The sequence below is a fragment of the Oncorhynchus clarkii genome, chromosome 5, assembly GCF_045791955.1.
Source record: "Oncorhynchus clarkii lewisi isolate Uvic-CL-2024 chromosome 5, UVic_Ocla_1.0, whole genome shotgun sequence".
NCBI classification, from domain to species: Eukaryota; Metazoa; Chordata; class Actinopteri; order Salmoniformes; family Salmonidae; genus Oncorhynchus; species Oncorhynchus clarkii.
Genome location: NC_092151.1, coordinates 80,399,174 through 80,419,637, shown reverse-complemented (window position 1 = coordinate 80,419,637; position 20,464 = coordinate 80,399,174). Strand labels below are relative to the sequence as shown.

Below are 20,464 nucleotides of genomic sequence, written 5' to 3'. Positions count from 1 at the left end.
TGAATCATAACGATGAGTGCCAGGTGTGCGTAATGATGAGTGCCAGGTGTGCGTAATGATGAGTGCCAGGTGTGCGTAATGATGAGTGCCAGGTGTGCGTAATGATGAGTGCCAGGTGTGCGTAATGATGAGTGCCAGGTGTGTGTAATGATGATTACCAGGACTGGTGGTTAGTATTCTGGCGATGATGGCACGCCGGAGGGGATGAGCAGGACTAGACATGAAACAGTCATCAAGTCACTGTATATTTCAATATTATTCCCAGAGGCGACCCCAAAACATATCCCAGTCCACGTGATCAAAACAATCTTGAAACATAGATTCCAATTGGTGAGACCAACGTTGAACAGTCATTACCCCGGGTGCTTCCGGCTTTAGTTTCTGTTTATTGGCGGGGAGGAGCAGGATGGAGGTGTGGTCAGATGGAGGGCCTTGTAGCCATCCCGGAAGGGAGAGTGGCAATGGTTAAAAATGTTCCTGCAGCGAGTAGCAAAGGAGATGTGTTGATAGAATTTTGGGAGTGTTTCCCTCAGATTTCCTTTATTAAAGTCCCCAGCTACAATAAATATAGCCTCAGGATATGCAGTTTCCAGTTTGCGTAAAGTCAAGTGTAGTTCCTTGAGAGGCGTCGTCTCTGTGTCGGCTTGTGGGGGAATGTACAAAACAGTGACTTTAACCAAATAATTTCTGGTCCAATTTCTGGTGAGTGATTGACAATCTAATGTTCCAAAGATATTTTTGGCTGTAGGTAATAGTACTAGAAGCATTCTGAGCAAATAATGCAAGAAATAACAACAACAAAATCCAAATTCTGGCAAGTTGGCTAGGAGCTAGAAACAGGCGACTGTGTCTGTCAACGCCATGCCTACATACATATAGAATATACTGTAGATGCCTACATAACATGTAGGTATGTACAATGCCTTCATAAAGTATTCATACCCTTTGGCTTATTCCACATTGTTGTGTTACAACCTGAATTCAAAATGTATTACATTTATTGTTTTCTCACCCGTCTACACACAATATTTCATAATGATAAAGTGAACACATGCTTTTAGACATTTTTGCAAACTTATTGAAAATGAAATACTGAAATATATAATTTACATAAGTATTCACACCCCTAAATCAATACATGTTAGAATCACTTTTGACAGCGATTAAAGATGTCAATTTTTCTGGGTATGACTCTAAGCTTTGTACACCTGGATTGTACAATATTTGCGCATTGTTCTTTTAAAGGTTATTCAAGCTCTGTCAAGTTGGTTGTTGATCATTGCTAGACAGATAATTTGATGTCTCGCCATAGATTTTCAAGCCGATTTATGTCAAAACTTTACCCAGGCCACTCAGGAACATTCAATGTCATCTTAGTAAGCTACTCCAGTGTATATTTGGCCTTCTGTTTTAGATTATTATCCCGCTGAAAGGGGAATTTTTCTCCCAGTCTCTGTTTGAAAGCAGATTGAAACAGGTTTTCCACTAAGATTTTGTGTGTGCTTAGCTCTATTCCATTTATTTTTATCCAAAAATACCTCCCTATTCATTGCCGATGACAAGCATATCCATAACATGATGCAGCCACCAGCATGCTTGAAAATATGAAGAGTGGTACTCGGTGATGTGTTGTGTTGGACATAAAGTTAATTTGCGAATTTTTTTGCAGTTTTACTTTAGTCCCTTATTGCTAACAGGATGTATATTCTGTACAGATTTCCTTCTTTACACTGTCAATTAGGTTAGTAATTGTGGTATATCTACAATGTTGTTGATACATCCTCAGTTTTCTCCTATCACAGCCATTAAACTATGTAACTGTTTTAAAGTCGCCACTGGCCTCATGGTGAAAAAAATACAAAAGAACGGTTGTTTTCTTTCTTAGTATTATCTTTTACCAGACCTATTGTGTTATATTCTCCTGCATTGCTTTCACATTTCCACAAACTTCAAAGTGTTTCCTTTTTTGGTACCAAAACAATATGCATGTCCTTGCTTCAGGGCCTGAGCTACAGGCAGTTAGTTATATTTGGGTATGTCATTTTAGGCGAAAATTGAAAAAAAGGGGTGGATCCTTAAGCGGTTAAATCATCACAGAAAGGGAAACAAATGGCATCAACCTAGTCTCTAGCGAGTTCAAGGAGATGCCCCACTTGACCATAGCTCGCTTGGTCTGACCGTAGCAACCAAGCAAATAGTAAGCCTGGAATGAAGCCTGATTAGTAGTGATTTAATGATGCTTTGGACAAAATGTGGCCTCTGCGTCACACAGAGACATGCCATTTTCGATGGGCTCATCAGGGGGGGGGAGTTTGGGGTGGATAAGCCACAGAGTTATTCTAGCTGCGCGCATCATGTAGTCTGAAACATATGAGATTCTCCCTAAAGATAAAACGGCTTTATGCTCTAACTCTGCTTCTGTGCAGGCAATTTTCAAAATTCCTTTTGCCACGTGTTCAGGGTCATCTGTACCTCTACAGATATCAACATGAAAAGATTGAATGGTCCCCTTCATATCCTAAAGGGGAAGTATGAACTTTATCATCAAATAGGGCTGAAATCCCAAAATGTGCAGGCTTAAATCATCACAGAAAGGGAAACAAATGGCATCAACCTAGTCGCTAGGCCATGCCGAGTTCAAGGAGATGCCCCCATCTACCAATAGGTGCCCTTCTTTGCGAGGCATTAAAAAACCTCTCTGGTTTTTGTGGTTGAATCTGTGTTTGAAATTCACTGCTCGACTGAGGGACCTTAGAGTTAAATGTATGTGTGGGGTACACAGATGAGGTAGTCATTCAAATTTATGTTAAACACTATTATTGCACACACACAGTCCATGCAACTTATTATGTGACTTGTTATGCAGATGTTTTATTCCTGAACTTATTTAGGCTTCCAATAACAAAGAGGTTGAGTACTTATTGACTTAAGACATTTCAGATTTTCATTTTTACGTCATTTGTAAAACAATTCCACATTGACATTATGGGGTATTGTGTGTAGGCCAGTAACAAAATAAATCTACATGTAATCCATTTTAAATCCAGCCTGTAACACAACAAAATATGGAAAAAGTCAAGGGTTTTGAATGCTTTCTGAAGGCACTGTAGCTATCATATAATATTAAATACACTTTATAAATCCCACAAGAAAAATGTGGCTTTGTCACCAGAAAACAGAGCAACAACAAACACTTACTTACATCAGAGACACAGAGATAGGCCACTGCTGGCTGACAAAACAAGCACGACTCATGGCTTCCACAGATTCCCGTCAAACCAATCATCTATAGAGCCTTTGGAATCTTTAGTTCAATATCAACAGACATTTTTTGCTGTGATGACATATTGTTGTGCAATACTTCCTGTCATTATCTGATACATATCTACAGTATATCATCTGAGTTGCTTTCTGTTTGTAGTTCTGTCCTCTGACATATGTGTGAGGCTGTGTGTCCTCCTAGGACCAGAGTTGACTTTAATGTTTGTGTCCCAAAATGGCACCCTATTCCCTACATCAGGGATGGGCAACTCCAGTCCTCGGGGGCCTGATTGGTGTCACACTTTTGCCAAAGCCCCAGCTAACACACCTGACTCCAATAATCAACTAATCATGATCTTCAGTTTACAATGCAATTAGAAGAATCAGCTGTGCTTTGCTAAGGATGAAGAAAATGTGTGGTCCCTGAGGACTGGAGTTAATCATCCCTGCCCTACATAGTGCACTACTTCTGATCAGAGCCCTATGGGCCTTGGTGAAAAGTAGTGCACTATAGAAGGAATAATAGGGCACCATTTGAGATGCAACCCTGTGTGTCCTCCTCAGTTCACTTTAGAGTGTCAGTAATGTCACTGAGAGATAATGGAAGGGTCACACAAGATTGGAAGAACAATTGCAGGAAAGGGGAAGTGTTTATTTCCAGTCTGTGCATGCTTTTTGTGAGTGAGTGTGTGGGTTTTTGTGTGTGTGTTTGTGTGGGTGTGTGTGTGTTCCCCCGTGGTTGTCATCTGACTCTCTGTAGTGATTGTCAAATCAAATCAAATCAAATTTATTTGTCAAATACACATGGTTAGCAGATGTTAATGCGAGTGTAGCGAAATGCTTGTGCTTCTAGTTCCGACAATGCAGTAATAACAAGTAATCTAACTAACAATTCCAAAACTACTGTCTTGTACACAGTGTAAGGGGATAAAGAATATGTACATAAGGATATATGAATGAGTGATGGTACAGAGCAGCATAGGCAAGATACAGTAGATGGTATCGAGTACAGTATGTACAAATGAGATGAGTATGTAAACAAAGTGGCATAGTTTAAAGTGGCTAGTGATACATGTATTACATAAGGATACAGTCGATGATATAGAGTACAGTATATACGTATGCATATGAGATGAATAATGTAGGGTAAGTAACATTATATAAGGTAGCATTGTTTAAAGTGGCTAGTGATATATTTACATCATTTCCCATCAATTCCCATTATTAAAGTGGCTGGAGTTGAGTCAGTGTCAGTGTGTTGGCAGCAGCCACTCAGTGTTAGTGGTGGCTGTTTAACAGTCTGATGGCCTTGAGATAGAAGCTGTTTTTCAGTCTCTCGGTCCCAGCTTTGATGCACCTGTACTGACCTCGCCTTCTGGATGATAGCGGGGTGAACAGGCAGTGGCTCGGGTGGTTGATGTCCTTGATGATCTTTATGGCCTTCCTGTGACATCGGGTGGTGTAGGTGTCCTGGAGGGCAGGTAGTTTGCCCCCGGTGATGCGTTGTGCAGACCTCACTACCCTCTGGAGAGCCTTACGGTTGAGGGCGGTGCAGTTGCCATACCAGGCGGTGATACAGCCCGCCAGGATGATCTCGATTGTGCATCTGTAGAAGTTTGTGAGTGCTTTTGGTGACAAGCCGAATTTCTTCAGCCTCCTGAGGTTGAAGAGGCGCTGCTGCGCCTTCTTCACGATGCTGTCTGTGTGAGTGGACCAATTCAGTTTGTCTGTGATGTGTATGCCGAGGAACTTAAAACTTGGTACCCTCTCCACTACTGTTCCATCGATGTGGATGGGGGGTGTTCCCTCTGCTGTTTCCTGAAGTCCACAATCATCTCCTTAGTTTTGTTGACGTTGAGTGTGAGGTTATTTTCCTGACACCACACTCCGAGGGCCCTCACCTCCTCCCTGTAGGCCGTCTCGTCGTTGTTGGTAATCAAGCCTACCACTGTTGTGTCGTCCGCAAACTTGATGATTGAGTTGGAGGCGTGCGTGGCCACGCAGTCGTGGGTGAACAGGGAGTACAGGAGAGGGCTCAGAACGCACCCTTGTGGGGCCCCAGTGTTGAGGATCAGCAGGGAGGAGATGTTGTTGCCTACCCTCACCACCTGGGGGCGGCCCGTCAGGAAGTCCAGTACCCAGTTGCACAGGGCGGGGTCGAGACCCAGGGTCTCGAGCTTGATGACGAGCTTGGAGGGTACTATGGTGTTGAATGCCGAGCTGTAGTCGATGAACAGCATTCTCACATAGGTATTCCTCTTGTCCAGATGGGTTAGGGCAGTGTGCAGTGTGGTTGAGATTGCATCGTCTGTGGACCTATTTGGGCGGTAAGCAAATTGGAGTGGGTCTAGGGTGTCAGGTAGGGTGGAGGTGATATGGTCCTTGACTAGTCTCTCAAAGCACTTCATGATGACGGATGTGAGTGCTACGGGGCGGTAGTCGTTTAGCTCAGTTACCTTAGCTTTCTTGGGAACAGGAACAATGGTGGCCCTCTTGAAGCATGTGGGAACAGCAGACTGGTATAGGGATTGATTGAATATGTCCGTAAACACACCGGCCAGCTGGTCTGCGCATGCTCTGACGGCGCGGCTGGGGATGCCGTCTGGGCCTGCAGCCTTGCGAGGGTTAACACGTTTAAATGTCTTACTCACCTCGGCTGCAGTGAAGGAGAGACCGCATGTTTTCGTTGCAGGCCGTGTCAGTGGCACAGTATTGTCCTCAAAGCGGGCAAAACAGTTATTTAGTCTGCCTGGGAGCAAGACATCCTGGTCCGTGACTGGGCTGGATTTCTTCCTGTAGTCCGTGATTGACTGTAGACCCTGCCACATGCCTCTTGTGTCTGAGCCGTTGAATTGAGATTCTACTTTGTCTCTGTACTGGCGCTTAGCTTGTTTGATAGCCTTGCGGAGGGAATAGCTGCACTGTTTGTATTCGGTCATGTTACCAGACACCTTGCCCTGATTAAAAGCAGTGGTTCGCGCTTTCAGTTTCACACGAATGCTGCCATCAATCCACGGTTTCTGGTTAGGGAATGTTTTAATCGTTGCTATGGGAACGACATCTTCAACGCACGTTCTAATGAACTCGCTCACCGAATCAGCGTATTCGTCAATGTTGTTATCTGACGCAATACGAAACATCTCCCAGTCCACGTGATGGAAGCAGTCTTGGAGTGTGGAGTCAGCTTGGTCGGACCAGCGTTGGACAGACCTCAGCGTGGGAGCCTCTTGTTTTAGTTTCTGTCTGTAGGCAGGGATCAACAAAATGGAGTCGTGGTCAGCTTTTCCGAAAGGGGGGCGGGGCAGGGCCTTATATGCGTCGCGGAAGTTAGAGTAACAATGATCCAAGGTCTTTCCACCCCTGGTTGCGCAATCGATATGCTGATAAAATTTAGGGAGTCTTGTTTTCAGATTAGCCTTGTTAAAATCCCCAGCTACAATGAATGCAGCCTCCGGATAAATCGTTTCCAGTTTGCAGAGAGTTAAATAAAGTTCGTTCAGAGCCATCGATGTGTCTGCTTGGGGGGGGATATATACGGCTGTGATTATAATCGAAGAGAATTCTCTTGGTAGATAATGCGGTCTACATTTGATTGTGAGGAATTCTAAATCAGGTGAACAGAAGGATTTGAGTTCCTGTATGTTTCTTTCATCACACCATGTCACGTTGGCCATGAGGCATACGCACCCGCCCCTCTTCTTACCAGAAAGATGTTTGTTTCTGTCAGCGCGATGCGTGGAGAAACCCGTTGGCTGCACCGCTTCGGATAGAGTCTCTCCAGTGAGCCATGTTTCAGTGAAGCAAAGGACGTCACAGTCTCTGATGTCCCTCTGGAATGCTACCCTTGCTCGGATTTCATCAACCTTGTTGTCAAGAGACTGGACATTGGCAAGAAGAATGCTAGGGAGTGGTGCACGGTGTGCCCGTCTCCGGAGTCTGACCAGAAGACCGCCTCGTTTCCCTCTCTTTCGGAGTCGTTTTTTTGGGTCGCTGCATAGGATCCACTCCGTTGTCCTGTTTGTAAGGCAGAACACAGGATCCGCGTCGCGAAAAACATATTCTTGGTCGTACTGATGGTGAGTTGACGCTGATCTTATATTCAGTAGTTCTTCTCGACTGTATGTAATGAAACCTAAGATGACCTGGGGTACTAATGTAAGAAATAACACGTAAAAAAACAAAAAACTGCATAGTTTCCTAGGAACGCGAAGCGAGGCGGCCATCTCTGTCGGCGCCGGAAGTCCTAAATGTTAAATGATGATAACATTCCTCCTGCCTCTGTGTCAGCTTCCCTATCTCTACCCCAGTGTGTGCGTGTGTGTGTGTGTGTGCGTGTGTGTGTGTGTGCGTGTGTATGTGTATGGATATAGCTAGACTAGAGAAAGGAGTGCAGTATGGTGTCTATATACAATACAGGAGTGTATTGGTTCACTGCTGTGGTGTTGGAATATGTGTCTGGCCAGCCAGGTGGCTGTACCGACTCTGATGTATCCCGAGTGAGCCATGTTTCCGTGAAACAAAGAACGTTACAATCTCTGATGTCTCTCTGGAAGGCAACGCTTGCTCGGATTTCATCTACCTTGTTGTCAAGAGACTGGTGACGTCATTTGCTCTGAGACCTTGAAGTAGTGGTTCCCCTTGCTCTGCAAGGGCCGCGGCTTTTGTGGAGCGATGGGTAACGATGCTTCGTGGGTGACTGTTGTTGATGTGTGCAGAGGATCCCTGGTTCGCTCCCGGGTATGGGCGAGGGTCGGTCTAAAGTTATACTGTTACACATAGTCACTTTCCTCTATATACATGTACGTACATATTACCTCAATTACCTTGACTTACCCATATCTTTGTAATTGTTATTTTTTCCTTTAGTCTATTTAGCAAATTTTTCTTACTTACTTTTTAAAAACTCTGCATTGTTGGTTATAAGGGCTCGTAAGTAAGCATTTCATGGTAAGGTTGAATTTGGCACATGTGACAAATATGATTTGATTTGATTTGAGACTGATGCATTTGTTTACTGTGTTCTATTGTCCTTTTTGTATTTTGCTTCTATATGCATGGTCGAGAATGCTTGCAGAGGATGAGAGAGACATTTGGACTGGAGTTAATGTTGACCTGATGAGCAATGAAGAGGATGCCCTGCAATACGGCAAACCAGTGTGTTGTTGTCAAGAACTACAGAGCTGCTTGGAAAGAGACCAGAGCACCTTGACGAGCCACACCACACGGATCATGTCTGGGGAGTTTTCTTCAAGGCAACCTACAGTGGATTCCACAGACCCCTCAACCCTCAAAACTATAGCAATACAGGAACCCCAATGGAGGCTCGCCATGGGCCAAACTGGATGACTCCTGTCAGTACTGTGATCTTTGAATATGGAATATTCCTTTATCTGAGGTAGCCCCCCCTGCTTAGGCCCTGCTTAGCCGAAATGCAGATACTGTGACCCGCTTTCTCCTGCTCTACTGAAATAAATTATCCTTCAAGTGATTAAGTGGATTTGTGTGTTTTTTTTCCAAGGACCTAACATATGTTTTAGTATAGGGATGTTGTGAGGGGCTGGGAAAACCTCGATAGGGGTGCTTGAATTTTACTTCTGAAAAGGTGTAGGAACCCTGATGTGATATTAATAATACAAACAATTAAAAGTAATGCATTCATAATTCACTGTAATTCATTAATTTAAAAATGTAAATGTTTTTAATATACTAGTCAAATCAAATCAATACTTTACTGTGAAATACTTGCTCATGAGCCCTTCCCAACGATGCAGAATATATATATTTTTATAATATATATAGGAGAAATAAAATACACAATAATTAAGCTACACACAGGGAGTACTGGTACCAGATCAATGTGCTGGGATACAATGTATTTGAGGTAGATATGTACATAAAGGCAGGGTAAAATAACTATTAGATAATAATAAGAAACTAAGGCAAGCTAGCAATAACTAGTATTAGCATGTGTAACCTGAACAAGTGCACAATTATTTACTGGCAAATATGGGAGCGACGTGAGCAGACGTGAAAAGAAATGTAGTGCAACTGACGTCAAACTGGAATTTCAAGACGTGTCCTGGTAAATGGGTGGATGTTGTGGTCGTTTCTGGGGATTTACTAAACCTTTTCTGGACATATACACGTTCGTGCACTGGAGTATTCTACCTGTAAATGTGCCTTTTCATGCACTGTGTGTGTCTCCCTCAGGGCAGACCTGGGTCTAGACTGAATGTGTGTGTCTCCCTCAGGGCAGACCTGGATCTAGACTGAATGTGTGTGTCTCCCTCAGGGCAGACCTGGATCTAGACTGAATGTGTGTGTCCTCCTCAGTGCAGACCTGGATCTAGACTGAATGTGTGTGTCCTCCTCAGTGCAGACCTGGATCTAGACTGAATGTGCGTGTCTCCCCCAGTGCAGACCTGGGTCTATCCTGAATGTGTGTGTCCTCCTCAGTGCAGACCTGGATCTAGACTGAATGTGCGTGTCTCCCCCAGTGCAGACCTGGATCTAGACTGAATGTGCGTGTCCTCCTCAGTGTAGACCTGGGTCTAGACCTAATATGTGTGTCCTCCTCAGTGCAGACCTGGATCTAGACTGAATGTGCGTGTCTCCCCCAGTGCAGACCTGGATCTAGACTGAATGTGCGTGTCTCCCCCAGTGCAGACCTGGATCTAGACTGAATGTGCGTGTCTCCCCCAGTGCAGACCTGGATCTAGACTGAATGTGTGTGTCCTTCTCAGTGCAGACCTGGATCTAGACTGAATGTGTGTGTTCTCCTCAGTGCAGACCTGGATCTAGACTGAATGTGTGTGTTTCCCTCAGGGCAAACCTGGATCTAGACTGAATGTGCGTGTCTCCCCCAGTGCAGACCTGGATCTAGACTGAATGTGCGTGTCTCCCCCAGTGCAGACCTGGATCTAGACTGAATGTGCGTGTCTCCCCCAGTGCAGACCTGGATCTAGACTGAATGTGTGTGTCCTTCTCAGTGCAGACCTGGATCTAGACTGAATGTGTGTGTCGTCCTCAGTGCAGACCTGGGTCTATCCTGAATGTGTGTGTCTCCCTCAGGGCAAACCTGGATCTAGACTGAATGTGTGTGTCTCCCCCAGTGCAGACCTGGATCTAGACTGAATGTGTGTGTCCTTCTCAGTGCAGACCTGGATCTAGACTGAATGTGTGTGTCCTCCTCAGTGCAGACCTGGATCTAGACTGAATGTGTGTGTTTCTCCCAGTGCAGACCTGGATCTAGACTGAATGTGTGTGTCTCCCCCAGTGCAGACCTGGGTCTAGACTGAATGTGCGTGTCTCCCCCAGTGCAGACCTGGATCTAGACTGAATGTGCATGTCTCCCCCAGTGCAGACCTGGATCTAGACTGAATGTGCGTGTCTCCCCCAGTGCAGACCTGGATCTAGACTGAATGTGTGTGTCCTCCTCAGTGCAGACCTGGATCTAGACTGAATGTGTGTGTCCTCCTCAGTGCAGACCTGGATCTAGACTGAATGTGTGTGTCCTCCTCAGTGCAGACCTGGATCTAGACTGAATGTGCGTGTCTCCCCCAGTGCAGACCTGGATCTAGACTGAATGTGCGTGTCCTCCTCAGTGCAGACCTGGATCTAGACTGAATGTGTGTGTCCTCCTCAGTGCAGACCTGGCTCTAAACTGAATGTCTATGTCCTCCTCAGTGCAGACCTGTGTCTAGACCACTTTGCCATGAGAAGGTTCTACAACAACAAAGTATCTTCCCTGATGAATCCCTCGCAGAAACGGTAAGAAACCACCCCACACAAAGCACATTTGATTGGTTAACATCAAGTTCACAGAAGCTCCTCTGCACAACAGATCAATATAGTTCAAAGATCAACTGTCTGGTCATCAGTGAGCTTCAGATGTGGCCCTCTGGCTGAGGGCTTCCTTGTTCTGAAATTTTACCTGACATCAAGCGGTCAGGTGTCAGACTTGGGAGGTCAATTAAGAAAATTAAAAATACATTATTTCACCTTTATTTAACTAGGTAGGCTAGTTGAGAACAAGTTATCATTTGCAACTGCGACCTGGCCAAGATAAAGCATAGCAATTCGACACATTCAACAACACAGAGTTACACATGGAATAAACAAACATACAGTCAATAATACAGTAGAACAAAAGAAAACAAAAAGTCTATATACAGTGAGTGCAAGTTAAGGAAATAAATAGGTCATGGTGGTGAAGTAATTACAATATAGCAATTAAACACTGGAATGGTAGATCGGCAGAAGATGAATGTGCAGGTAGAGATACTGGGGTGCAAAGGAGCTAAATAAATAAATACCAGTATGGGGATGAGGTAGGTAGATAGATGGGCTGTTTACAGATGGGCTTTGTACAGGTGCAGTGATCTGTAAGCTGCTCTGACAGCTGGTGCTTAAAGCTAGTGAGGGAGATGTGAGTCTCCAGCTTCAGAGATTTTTGCAATTCGTTCCAGTCATGGGCAGGTGAGAACTGGAAGGAAAGACGACCAAAGGAGGAATTGGCTTTGGGGGTGACCAGTGAGATATACCTGCTGGAGCGCGTGCTACGAGTGGGTGCTGCTATGGTGACCAGTGAGCTGAGATAAGGCAGGGCTTTACCTAGCAGAGACTTGTAGATAACCTGTAGCCAGTGGGTTTGGCGACGAGTATGAAGCGAGGGCCAACCAACGATAGCGTACAGGTCGCAATGGTGGGTAGTGTATGGGGCTTTGGTGACAAAACGGATGGCACTGTGATAGACTGCATCCAGTTTGTTGAGTAGAGTGTTGGAGGCTATTTTATAGATGACATCACCGAAGTCTAGGATTGGTAGGATGGTCAGTTTTACGAGGGTATGTTTGGCAGCATGAGTGAAGGAATTTCGATTGGAGATGTTTGATGTCAGTCTGGAAGGAGAGTTTACAGTCTAACCAGACACCCAGGTATTTTTAGTTGTCCACGTATTCTAAGTCAGAGCCGTCCAGAGTAGTGATGCTGGACGGGCAGGCAGGTGCGGGCAGTGATCGATTGAAAAGCATGCATTTAGTTTTACTTGTATTTAAGAGCAGTTGGAGGTCACGGAAGGAGAGTTGTATGGCATTGAAGCTCGTCTGGAGGTTAGTTAACACAGTGTCCAAGGAGGGGCCAGAAGTATACAGAATGGTGTCGTCTGCGTAGAGGTGGATCAGAGAATCACTAGCAGCAAGAGCAACATCATTGATGTATACAGAAAAGAGAGCCGGCCCGAGAATTGAACCCTGTGGCACCACCCTTGATTGATTTGGGAGGTCAATCCCCCCCCCCTCTCTCTAGGTATGTGTGGATGTTCAGCAGTCTGCTGAGGGGAGTTATGAACATGGATCCCTCTCCTCTCTTCCTCCTTTGTGTGGTTCTTCACGGCGTTCCCAACATCAATTCTGAGGGAGGTTAGAAATGCCCATACAAACACTATACTACACCTCTCACGTCACAGTGATACACACTGTTCTCAGATATACATTTTATGATGCACTACTGAATTAGCGATATATTTTTCCTGTTTGTGTTGTCTGCAGGATGTCGTCTGTTCCTGAGAGTGTACCAGAGCCTGCAGGTCGTCTGTACTTCAGCAGTCTAGTGAGATACCATACTCATTCACACTTCATTTGAATGTTCCGGATAGTCTATCTGTAGAGCATCTGTAGAGCATCTGTAGAGCATCTGTAGAGCATCATAGTATCAACAAACTACAGTGCCTTGCGAAAGTATTCGGCCCCCTTGAACTTTGCGACCTTTTGCCACATTTCAGGCTTCAAACATAAATATATAAAACTGTATTTTTTTGTGAAGAATCAACAACGTGGGACACAATCATGAAGTGGAACAACATTTATTGGATATTTCAAACTTTTTTAACAAATCAAAAACTGAAAAATTGGGCGTGCAAAATTATTCAGCCCCTTTACTTTCAGTGCAGCAAACTCTCTCCAGAAGTTCAGTGAGGATCTCTGAATGATCCAATGTTGACCTAAATGACTAATGATGATAAATACAATCCACCTGTGTGTAATCAAGTCTCCGTATAAATGCACCTGCACTGTGATAGTCTCAGAGGTCCGTTAAAAGCGCAGAGAGCATCATGAAGAACAAGGAACACACCAGGCAGGTCCGAGATACTGTTGTGAAGAAGCCGGATTTGGATACAAAAAGATTTCCCAAGCTTTAAACATCCCAAGGAGCACTGTGCAAGCGATAATATTGAAATGGAAGGAGTATCAGACCACTGCAAATCTACCAAGACCTGGCCGTCCCTCTAAACTTTCAGCTCATACAAGGAGAAGACTGATCAGCCAAGAGGCCCATGATCACTCTGGATGAACTGCAGAGATCTACAGCTGAGGTGGGAGACTCTGTCCATAGGACAACAATCAGTCGTATATTGCACAAATCTGGCCTTATTGAAGAGTGGCAAGAAGAAAGCCATTTCTTAAAGATATCCATAAAAAGTGTCGTTTAAAGTTTGCCACAAGCCACCTGGGAGAGACACCAAACATGTGGAAGAAGGTGCTCTGGTCAGATGAAACCAAAATTGAACTTTTTGGCAACAATGCAAAACGTTATGTTTGGCGTAAAAGCAACACAGCTCATCACCCTGAACACACCATCCCCACTGTCAAACATGGTGGTGGCAGCATCATGGTTTGGGCCTGCTTTTCTTCAGCAGGGACAGGGAAGATGGTTAAAATTGATGGGAAGATGGATGGAGCCAAATACAGGACCATTCTGGAAGAAAACCTGATGGAGTCTGCAAAAGACCTGAGACTGGGACGGAGATTTGTCTTCCGACAAGACAATGATCCAAAACATAAAGCAAAATCTACAATGGAATGGTTCAAAAATAAACATATCCAGGTGTTAGAATGGCCAAGTCAAAGTCCAGACCTGAATCCAATTGAGAATCTGTGGAAAGAACTGAAAACTGCTGTTCACAAATGCTCTCCATCCAACCTCACTAAGCTCGAGCTGTTTTGCAAGGAGGAATGGGAAAACATTTCAGTCTCTCGATGTGCAAAACTGATAGAGACATACCCCAAGCGACTTACAGCTGTAATCGCAGCAAAAGGTGGCGCTACAAAGTATTAACTTAAGGGGGCTGAATAATTTTGCACGCCCAATTTTTCAGTTTTTGATTTGTTAAAAAAGTTTGAAATATCCAATAAATGTCGTTCCACTTCATGATTGTGTCCCACTTGTTGTTGATTCTTCACAAAAAAAATACAGTTTTATATCTTTATGTTTGAAGCCTGAAATGTGGCAAAAGGTCGCAAAGTTCAAGGGGGCCGAATACTTTCGCAAGGCACTGTATCTGTTGAAAAGCAACTATTTGCTAAGGTTACAGTTACACTCTTAGAAAAAAAGGTGTTCCTTAGCTGTGAAGAACACCTTTTGAGTTCCATGTAGAACCCTTTACACAGGGGAACCCAAAATGAAACTATGGCAGTGCGGACACCATTTATTTACACCAGAATTTCTGGGGACCAAATTTGTTGCCCAAATCTAATGACACAACCTTAAAATCTGTAAATGTAGATTTTTACATAAAAAAAACAACCTTCAATTCATTGTATTTTCATCTCTTATCAAAATGGAAATAAACCAATAAATATATTTACCAATACATTTTTTTTTTCAAATAATCTTTCTCAAACACTTTGTATATTGTCCAATACAATAATCTGTACTCTTATTTTTTTGCTCCTAAAAATACAATTAAAAATCATAATAATAATTGGCGACCCCACTGCAATTCCCTGCGACCCCGACTTTGAATACCACTGTAAAGGGGTGCGTGCTGGTGGCAGGGAAGTCAGGCGCAGGAGATCGAACTTGGTATAAACGGAGCAGTTTAATAAGCGCTCAAAAACTCAGAAAACCAAAATATACAAAATAATACAAGTGGGTACAAAACCTGTCACACACCAGAACATATCTTGCACAATGCTTACAAACAAACAATCATCGACAAGACATGAGGGGGAACAGAGGGTTAAATACACAACATGTAATGAATGGGATTGGAACCAGGTGTAATACAAGACAAGACAAAACCAAAGGAAAATGAAAAGAGGATCAACGATGACTAGAAAGTCGGTGACTTCGAACGCCGAACGCCGCCCGAACAAGGAGAGGGACCAACTTCGGCGGAAGTTGTGACAACTGTCCTATGGGGCCGCTGCAGAACCCTTTTTAAAATTGTTTTATTGTAGTGTTATGGTTAGGTTTAGAATAAGGGTAAGGGTTAATAAATATTACTGATAGTCTGTTGTAGATAGTCTGTAGAGCATCTGCATTGATTGCTGTTTGGGGTTTTAGGCTGGGTTTCTGTACAGCACTTTGTGACTTCTGCTGAATAAAAAAAAGGCTTTATATATACATTTGATTGATTGATTGATTGATCTACAGATGGACTATGGAAATATAGTGTTACCATGGTAATAATATTATGAGTATGAAAAAGTATGAAAATGTATCCACTCACTGTAAGTCACTCTGGATAAGAGTGTCTGCTAAATGACTCAAATCTAAATGCAAATGTGTGTTTACTTTGTCTGTGTGTGTTTATATCTGTCACAGTCACGTGCGAGCAGTGCAGACAGACAGGGTTTACTTTGTCTGTGTGTGTTTATATCTGTCACAGTCACGTGCGAGCAGTGCAGACAGACAAGGTTTACTTTGTACTGCAACCAGCTCAACTGCTGAAGGGAGACATAATGGTAAGTATAATCACACTCATATACCGTACCTGCACTTTTAAAATCCAGAATTGAATGGAATGTTATACAAAGCTCAGTGGTCTGACTGTATGAACCTTATAGACAGCCAGGTGAGGTAACTGTCTGTGTCTGCTGTCTGTGGTTCAGGTGGTGTGTTATAATAAAAACCACCAGACAGCCAGCCGAGAGGTCATCTTCAGGCTCCAGTTTCACACTGGCATTATCCACGGTCGCCCCCTGCTTTTCCCCAAGGAAGACCTTGACACAGCTTATATAGGTACAGTAGTAGTAGTAGTAGGCCTACTGGGAAGCCTAATGCAATGAATGACCTACTCTCTCTCTCTCTCTCTCTCCTCTCTCTCTCTCTCTCTCTCCTCTCTCTCTCCTCTCTCTCTCTCTCTCTCTCTCTCTCTCTCTCTCTCTCTCTCTCTCTCTCTCTCTCTCTCTCTCTCTCTCTCTCTCTCTCTCTCTCTCTCTCTCTCTCTCCCCCTCCCTCCCTCCCTCTCTCTCTTTCTCTCTGTGTAAGTATTGTCACAGGCTAACCTTGGTCTAATCACCAGGTGATGAGTGCAGGCGTGAAATACAGACGAAAGCCAACGCATGCAGGTAGACCTGCACACACACAGATAGAGATGGATGATCACCTTCCCTCCTTTTTCCAGATCCCAGGTTTCCAGATGATGGGAAAGTTGAGTTGGTGTTCTCTGAAAGTCCTGAAAGGATGCCAGGTAATTCCCGGCCGTCATCGTTGTTAAGCATAATCCTAATCTCCTCTTCAAACCACCATTGGTCCAACGAACACACACCTGGACCACCACTACAGCTGGTGTGGCTGACTAACAGCCCCTGCCAACCCCGTCACCCTACAGTCACACATCCTGTAAGGACTATTTAAAAGTTCCAATTCGTCACGATGCATGAGTGATGCAAACTGTTTTTGACACGTTGAGGTAATGTCCAGACTTAGATACAGTTGGGGGATGTTCCCATTTATTGAATAAAATAATATGAGGACAGATTAAACTTGATGATTTACCATGGTGGTGACGATTTGTGGTTGAGTAATCCGGGTTAAAGGCAGCCTTGTGAATAGCTGTAAAAACCATGTGAATGTCCTGTTCACCCATGCATGACTACTACCTGGTTACCTGCGATCTTATACACCTGAGCCATCAACTGACCTACCACCTGACCCATAACCTCAGTGAGACTGCTCTCTAGTGGTGAGAACTGACAGCCCAAAACAGACAAAACTAGACAAACACAAACCCTATCAAAATGGCTCTTATATATCCTGTCAGCTGCCGTCACAGCCCTTCACCCTGCAGTCACACATCCTGTCAGCTGCCGTCACAGCCCTTTACCCTGCAGTCACACATCCTGTCAGCTGCCGTCACAGCCCTTCACCCTGCAGTCACATATCCTGTCAGCTGCTGTCACAGCCCTTCACCCTGCAGTCACACATCCTGTCAGCTGCCGTCACAAAAGAACAGAACAGAGCATAACAGAACAGAGCAGAACAATACAGAGCCGAGCAGAATTAGAACAGAGCAGAACAGAACAGAACCGAACAGAGCAGAGCAGAACAGAGCAGAACAGAACAGAACAGAGAAGAACAGAGCAGAGCAGAGCAGAAAAGAGCAGAACATAACAGAACAGAGAAGAACAGAACAGAGCAGAACAGAACAGAACAGAGCAGAACAGAGTAGAACAGAACAGAGTGGAACAGAGCAGAACATAACAGAGCAGAACAGAGCAGAACAGAACAGAGCAGAACAGAACAGAGCAGAGCAGAACAGAGCAGAACAGAACAGAGCAGAACAGAACAGAGCAGAACAGAGAAGAACAGAACAGAACAGAACAGAGCAGAACAGAACAGAGCAGAACAGAACGGAACAAATCAAAACAGAACAAAGCAGAACAGAATGGAGCAGAACAGAACGGAACGGAGCAGAATGGAACAGAGCAGAATGGAACAGAGCAGAACAGAACAGAGCAGAACAGAACAGAGCAGAACAGAACATAGCAGAGCAGAGCAGAACAGAGCAGAACAGAACAGAACAGAGCAGAACAGAACAGAGTAGAACAGACAAATATCATGACTCACTATCAAATCAAAACCAATCCTTCTGAGACCACCACATCAGAATTGTTCACCTGTTCAGTTAGTCTGAACAGACACAGACATGTCTGTTTCAGAATATGCTTGTGTGAGCAGAAATTGTGCCAAAAGATTTGACCAAGCAACCTGTGCCTTCTTGCTCTTTCCAGAAAGGGGCAGTATTCAGCACACTGCAGAGACTGGCTAACTGTAACACACACTGCTCTGTAACACACACTGCTCTGTAACACACACTCCTCTGTAACACACACTGCTCTGTAACACACACTCCTCTGTAACACACACTCCTCTGTAACACACACTCCTCTGTAACACACACTGCTCTGTAACACACACTCCTCTGTAACACACACTGCTCTGTAACACACACTGCTCTGTAACACACACTCCTCTGTAACACACACTCCTCTGTAACACACACTCCTCTGTAACACACACTGCTCTGTAACACACACTCCTCTGTAACACACACTCCTCTGTAACACACACTCCTCTGTAACACACACACACTCCTCTGTAACACACACACACTGCTCTGTAACACACACTGCTCTGTAACACACACTGCTCTGTTACACACACTCCTCTGTAACACACACACACTCCTCTGTAACACACACTCCTCTGTAACACACACATAACACACACTGCTCTGTAACACACACTCCTCTGTAACACACACTGCTCTGTAACACACACTGCTCTGTAACACACACTCCTCTGTAACACACACTCCTCTGTAACACACACTCCTCTGTAACACACACACACTCCTCTGTAACACACACACACTCCTCTGTAACACACATTGCTCTGTAACACACACTCCTCTGTAACACACACTCCTCTGTAACACACACTCCTCTGTAACACACACACACTCCTCTGTAACACACACACACTCCTCTGTAACACACACTCCTCTGTAACACACACTGCTCTGTAACACACACTCCTCTGTAACACACACACACTCCTCTGTAACACACACACACTCCTCTGTAACACACACTCCTCTGTAACACACACTCCTCTGTAACACACACTCCTCTGTTACACACACTGCTCTGTAACCCACACTCTTCTGTAACACACACACACTCCTCTGTAACACACACTCCTCTGTAACACACACATAACACACACTGCTCTGTAACACACACTCCTCTGTAACACACACTGCTCTGTAACACACACTCCTCTGTAACACACACTGCTCTGTAACACACACTCCTCTGTAACACACACTCCTCTGTAACACACACTCCTCTGTAACACACACACACTCCTCTGTAACACACACACACTGCTCTGTAACACACACTGCTCTGTAACACACACTGCTCTGTTACACACACTCCTCTGTAACACACACACACTCCTCTGTAACACACACTCCTCTGTAACACACACATAACACACACTGCTCTGTAACACACACTCCTCTGTAACACACACTCCTCTGTAACACACACTCCTCTGTAACACACACTGCTCTGTACCACACACTCCTCTGTACCACACACTCCTCTGTAACACACACTCCTCTGTAACACACACACACTCCTCTGTAACACACACTCCTCTGTAACACACACACACTCCTCTGTAACACACACACACTCCTCTGTAACACACACTCATCTGTAACACACACTGCTCCACTCAACAGGAAACAATAAAGGCTCTTATCACACACACATCACCCAGGAATGCAGATCCCAGATACAGGCAAAGAAACAGACAGAGCAGAACTGCAAAGAGCTCAGGATTCAACCATCCATACACATAAACACACCTCCACTTTGCTCACTCACATACTCAATCACGCACACATGCACGTGTGCACACAAACTCACACAAAAAAATGGAAAGAATTCATATTTTCTACAATATTTTTTTAAGTAAATAAACAAAAATGGTCCTCTCCTGGGATCAGCTGATGTTGTTAAAGAATATAGTGTGTTCCTTGACAATGCTGGGCTGTTGTGCAACAAACCCATGACGGAGATTGTCCTCAGTCTCCCTCAGTCTCTCTCTCTCTCTCTCGCTCTCTGTTTATTTCTCTTTATATGGTTTTGTCATCTGAAGGCAGTGGTCACTGGCAAAACGGACCCTCTGTCATCGTGGACTACGATACCTGGGACCCCCTGGTTCGACGGGACTCCTATGAGTACATCTCTCCAGAAGGACTAGGTATTGTAACATCTCTCCTGAAGGACTAGGTATTGTAACATCTCTCCTGAAGGACTAGGTATTGTAACATCTCTCCTGAAGGACTAGGTATTGTAACATCTCTCCTGAAGGACTAGGTATTGTAACATCTCTCCTGAAG

At 44.4% G+C, this 20,464-nt stretch overlaps 1 protein-coding gene across 2 annotated transcripts in view; it reads left to right on the top strand.

Moving 5' to 3' along the window:
* The window catches only part of LOC139409430 (tensin 3, tandem duplicate 2), an 88,278-nt gene that overhangs the window by 11,299 nt on the left and 56,515 nt on the right, over positions 1-20,464 (top strand). For both annotated transcript variants that reach the window (XM_071154579.1, XM_071154580.1), the window contains 7 exons: positions 10,948-11,031; positions 12,568-12,680; positions 12,810-12,870; positions 15,932-16,007; positions 16,155-16,284; positions 16,670-16,735; positions 20,221-20,325. In XM_071154579.1, coding sequence (XP_071010680.1) covers positions 10,948-11,031; positions 12,568-12,680; positions 12,810-12,870; positions 15,932-16,007; positions 16,155-16,284; positions 16,670-16,735; positions 20,221-20,325 — 635 coding nt within the window. The remainder of the gene's footprint in view (positions 1-10,947; positions 11,032-12,567; positions 12,681-12,809; positions 12,871-15,931; positions 16,008-16,154; positions 16,285-16,669; positions 16,736-20,220; positions 20,326-20,464) is intronic.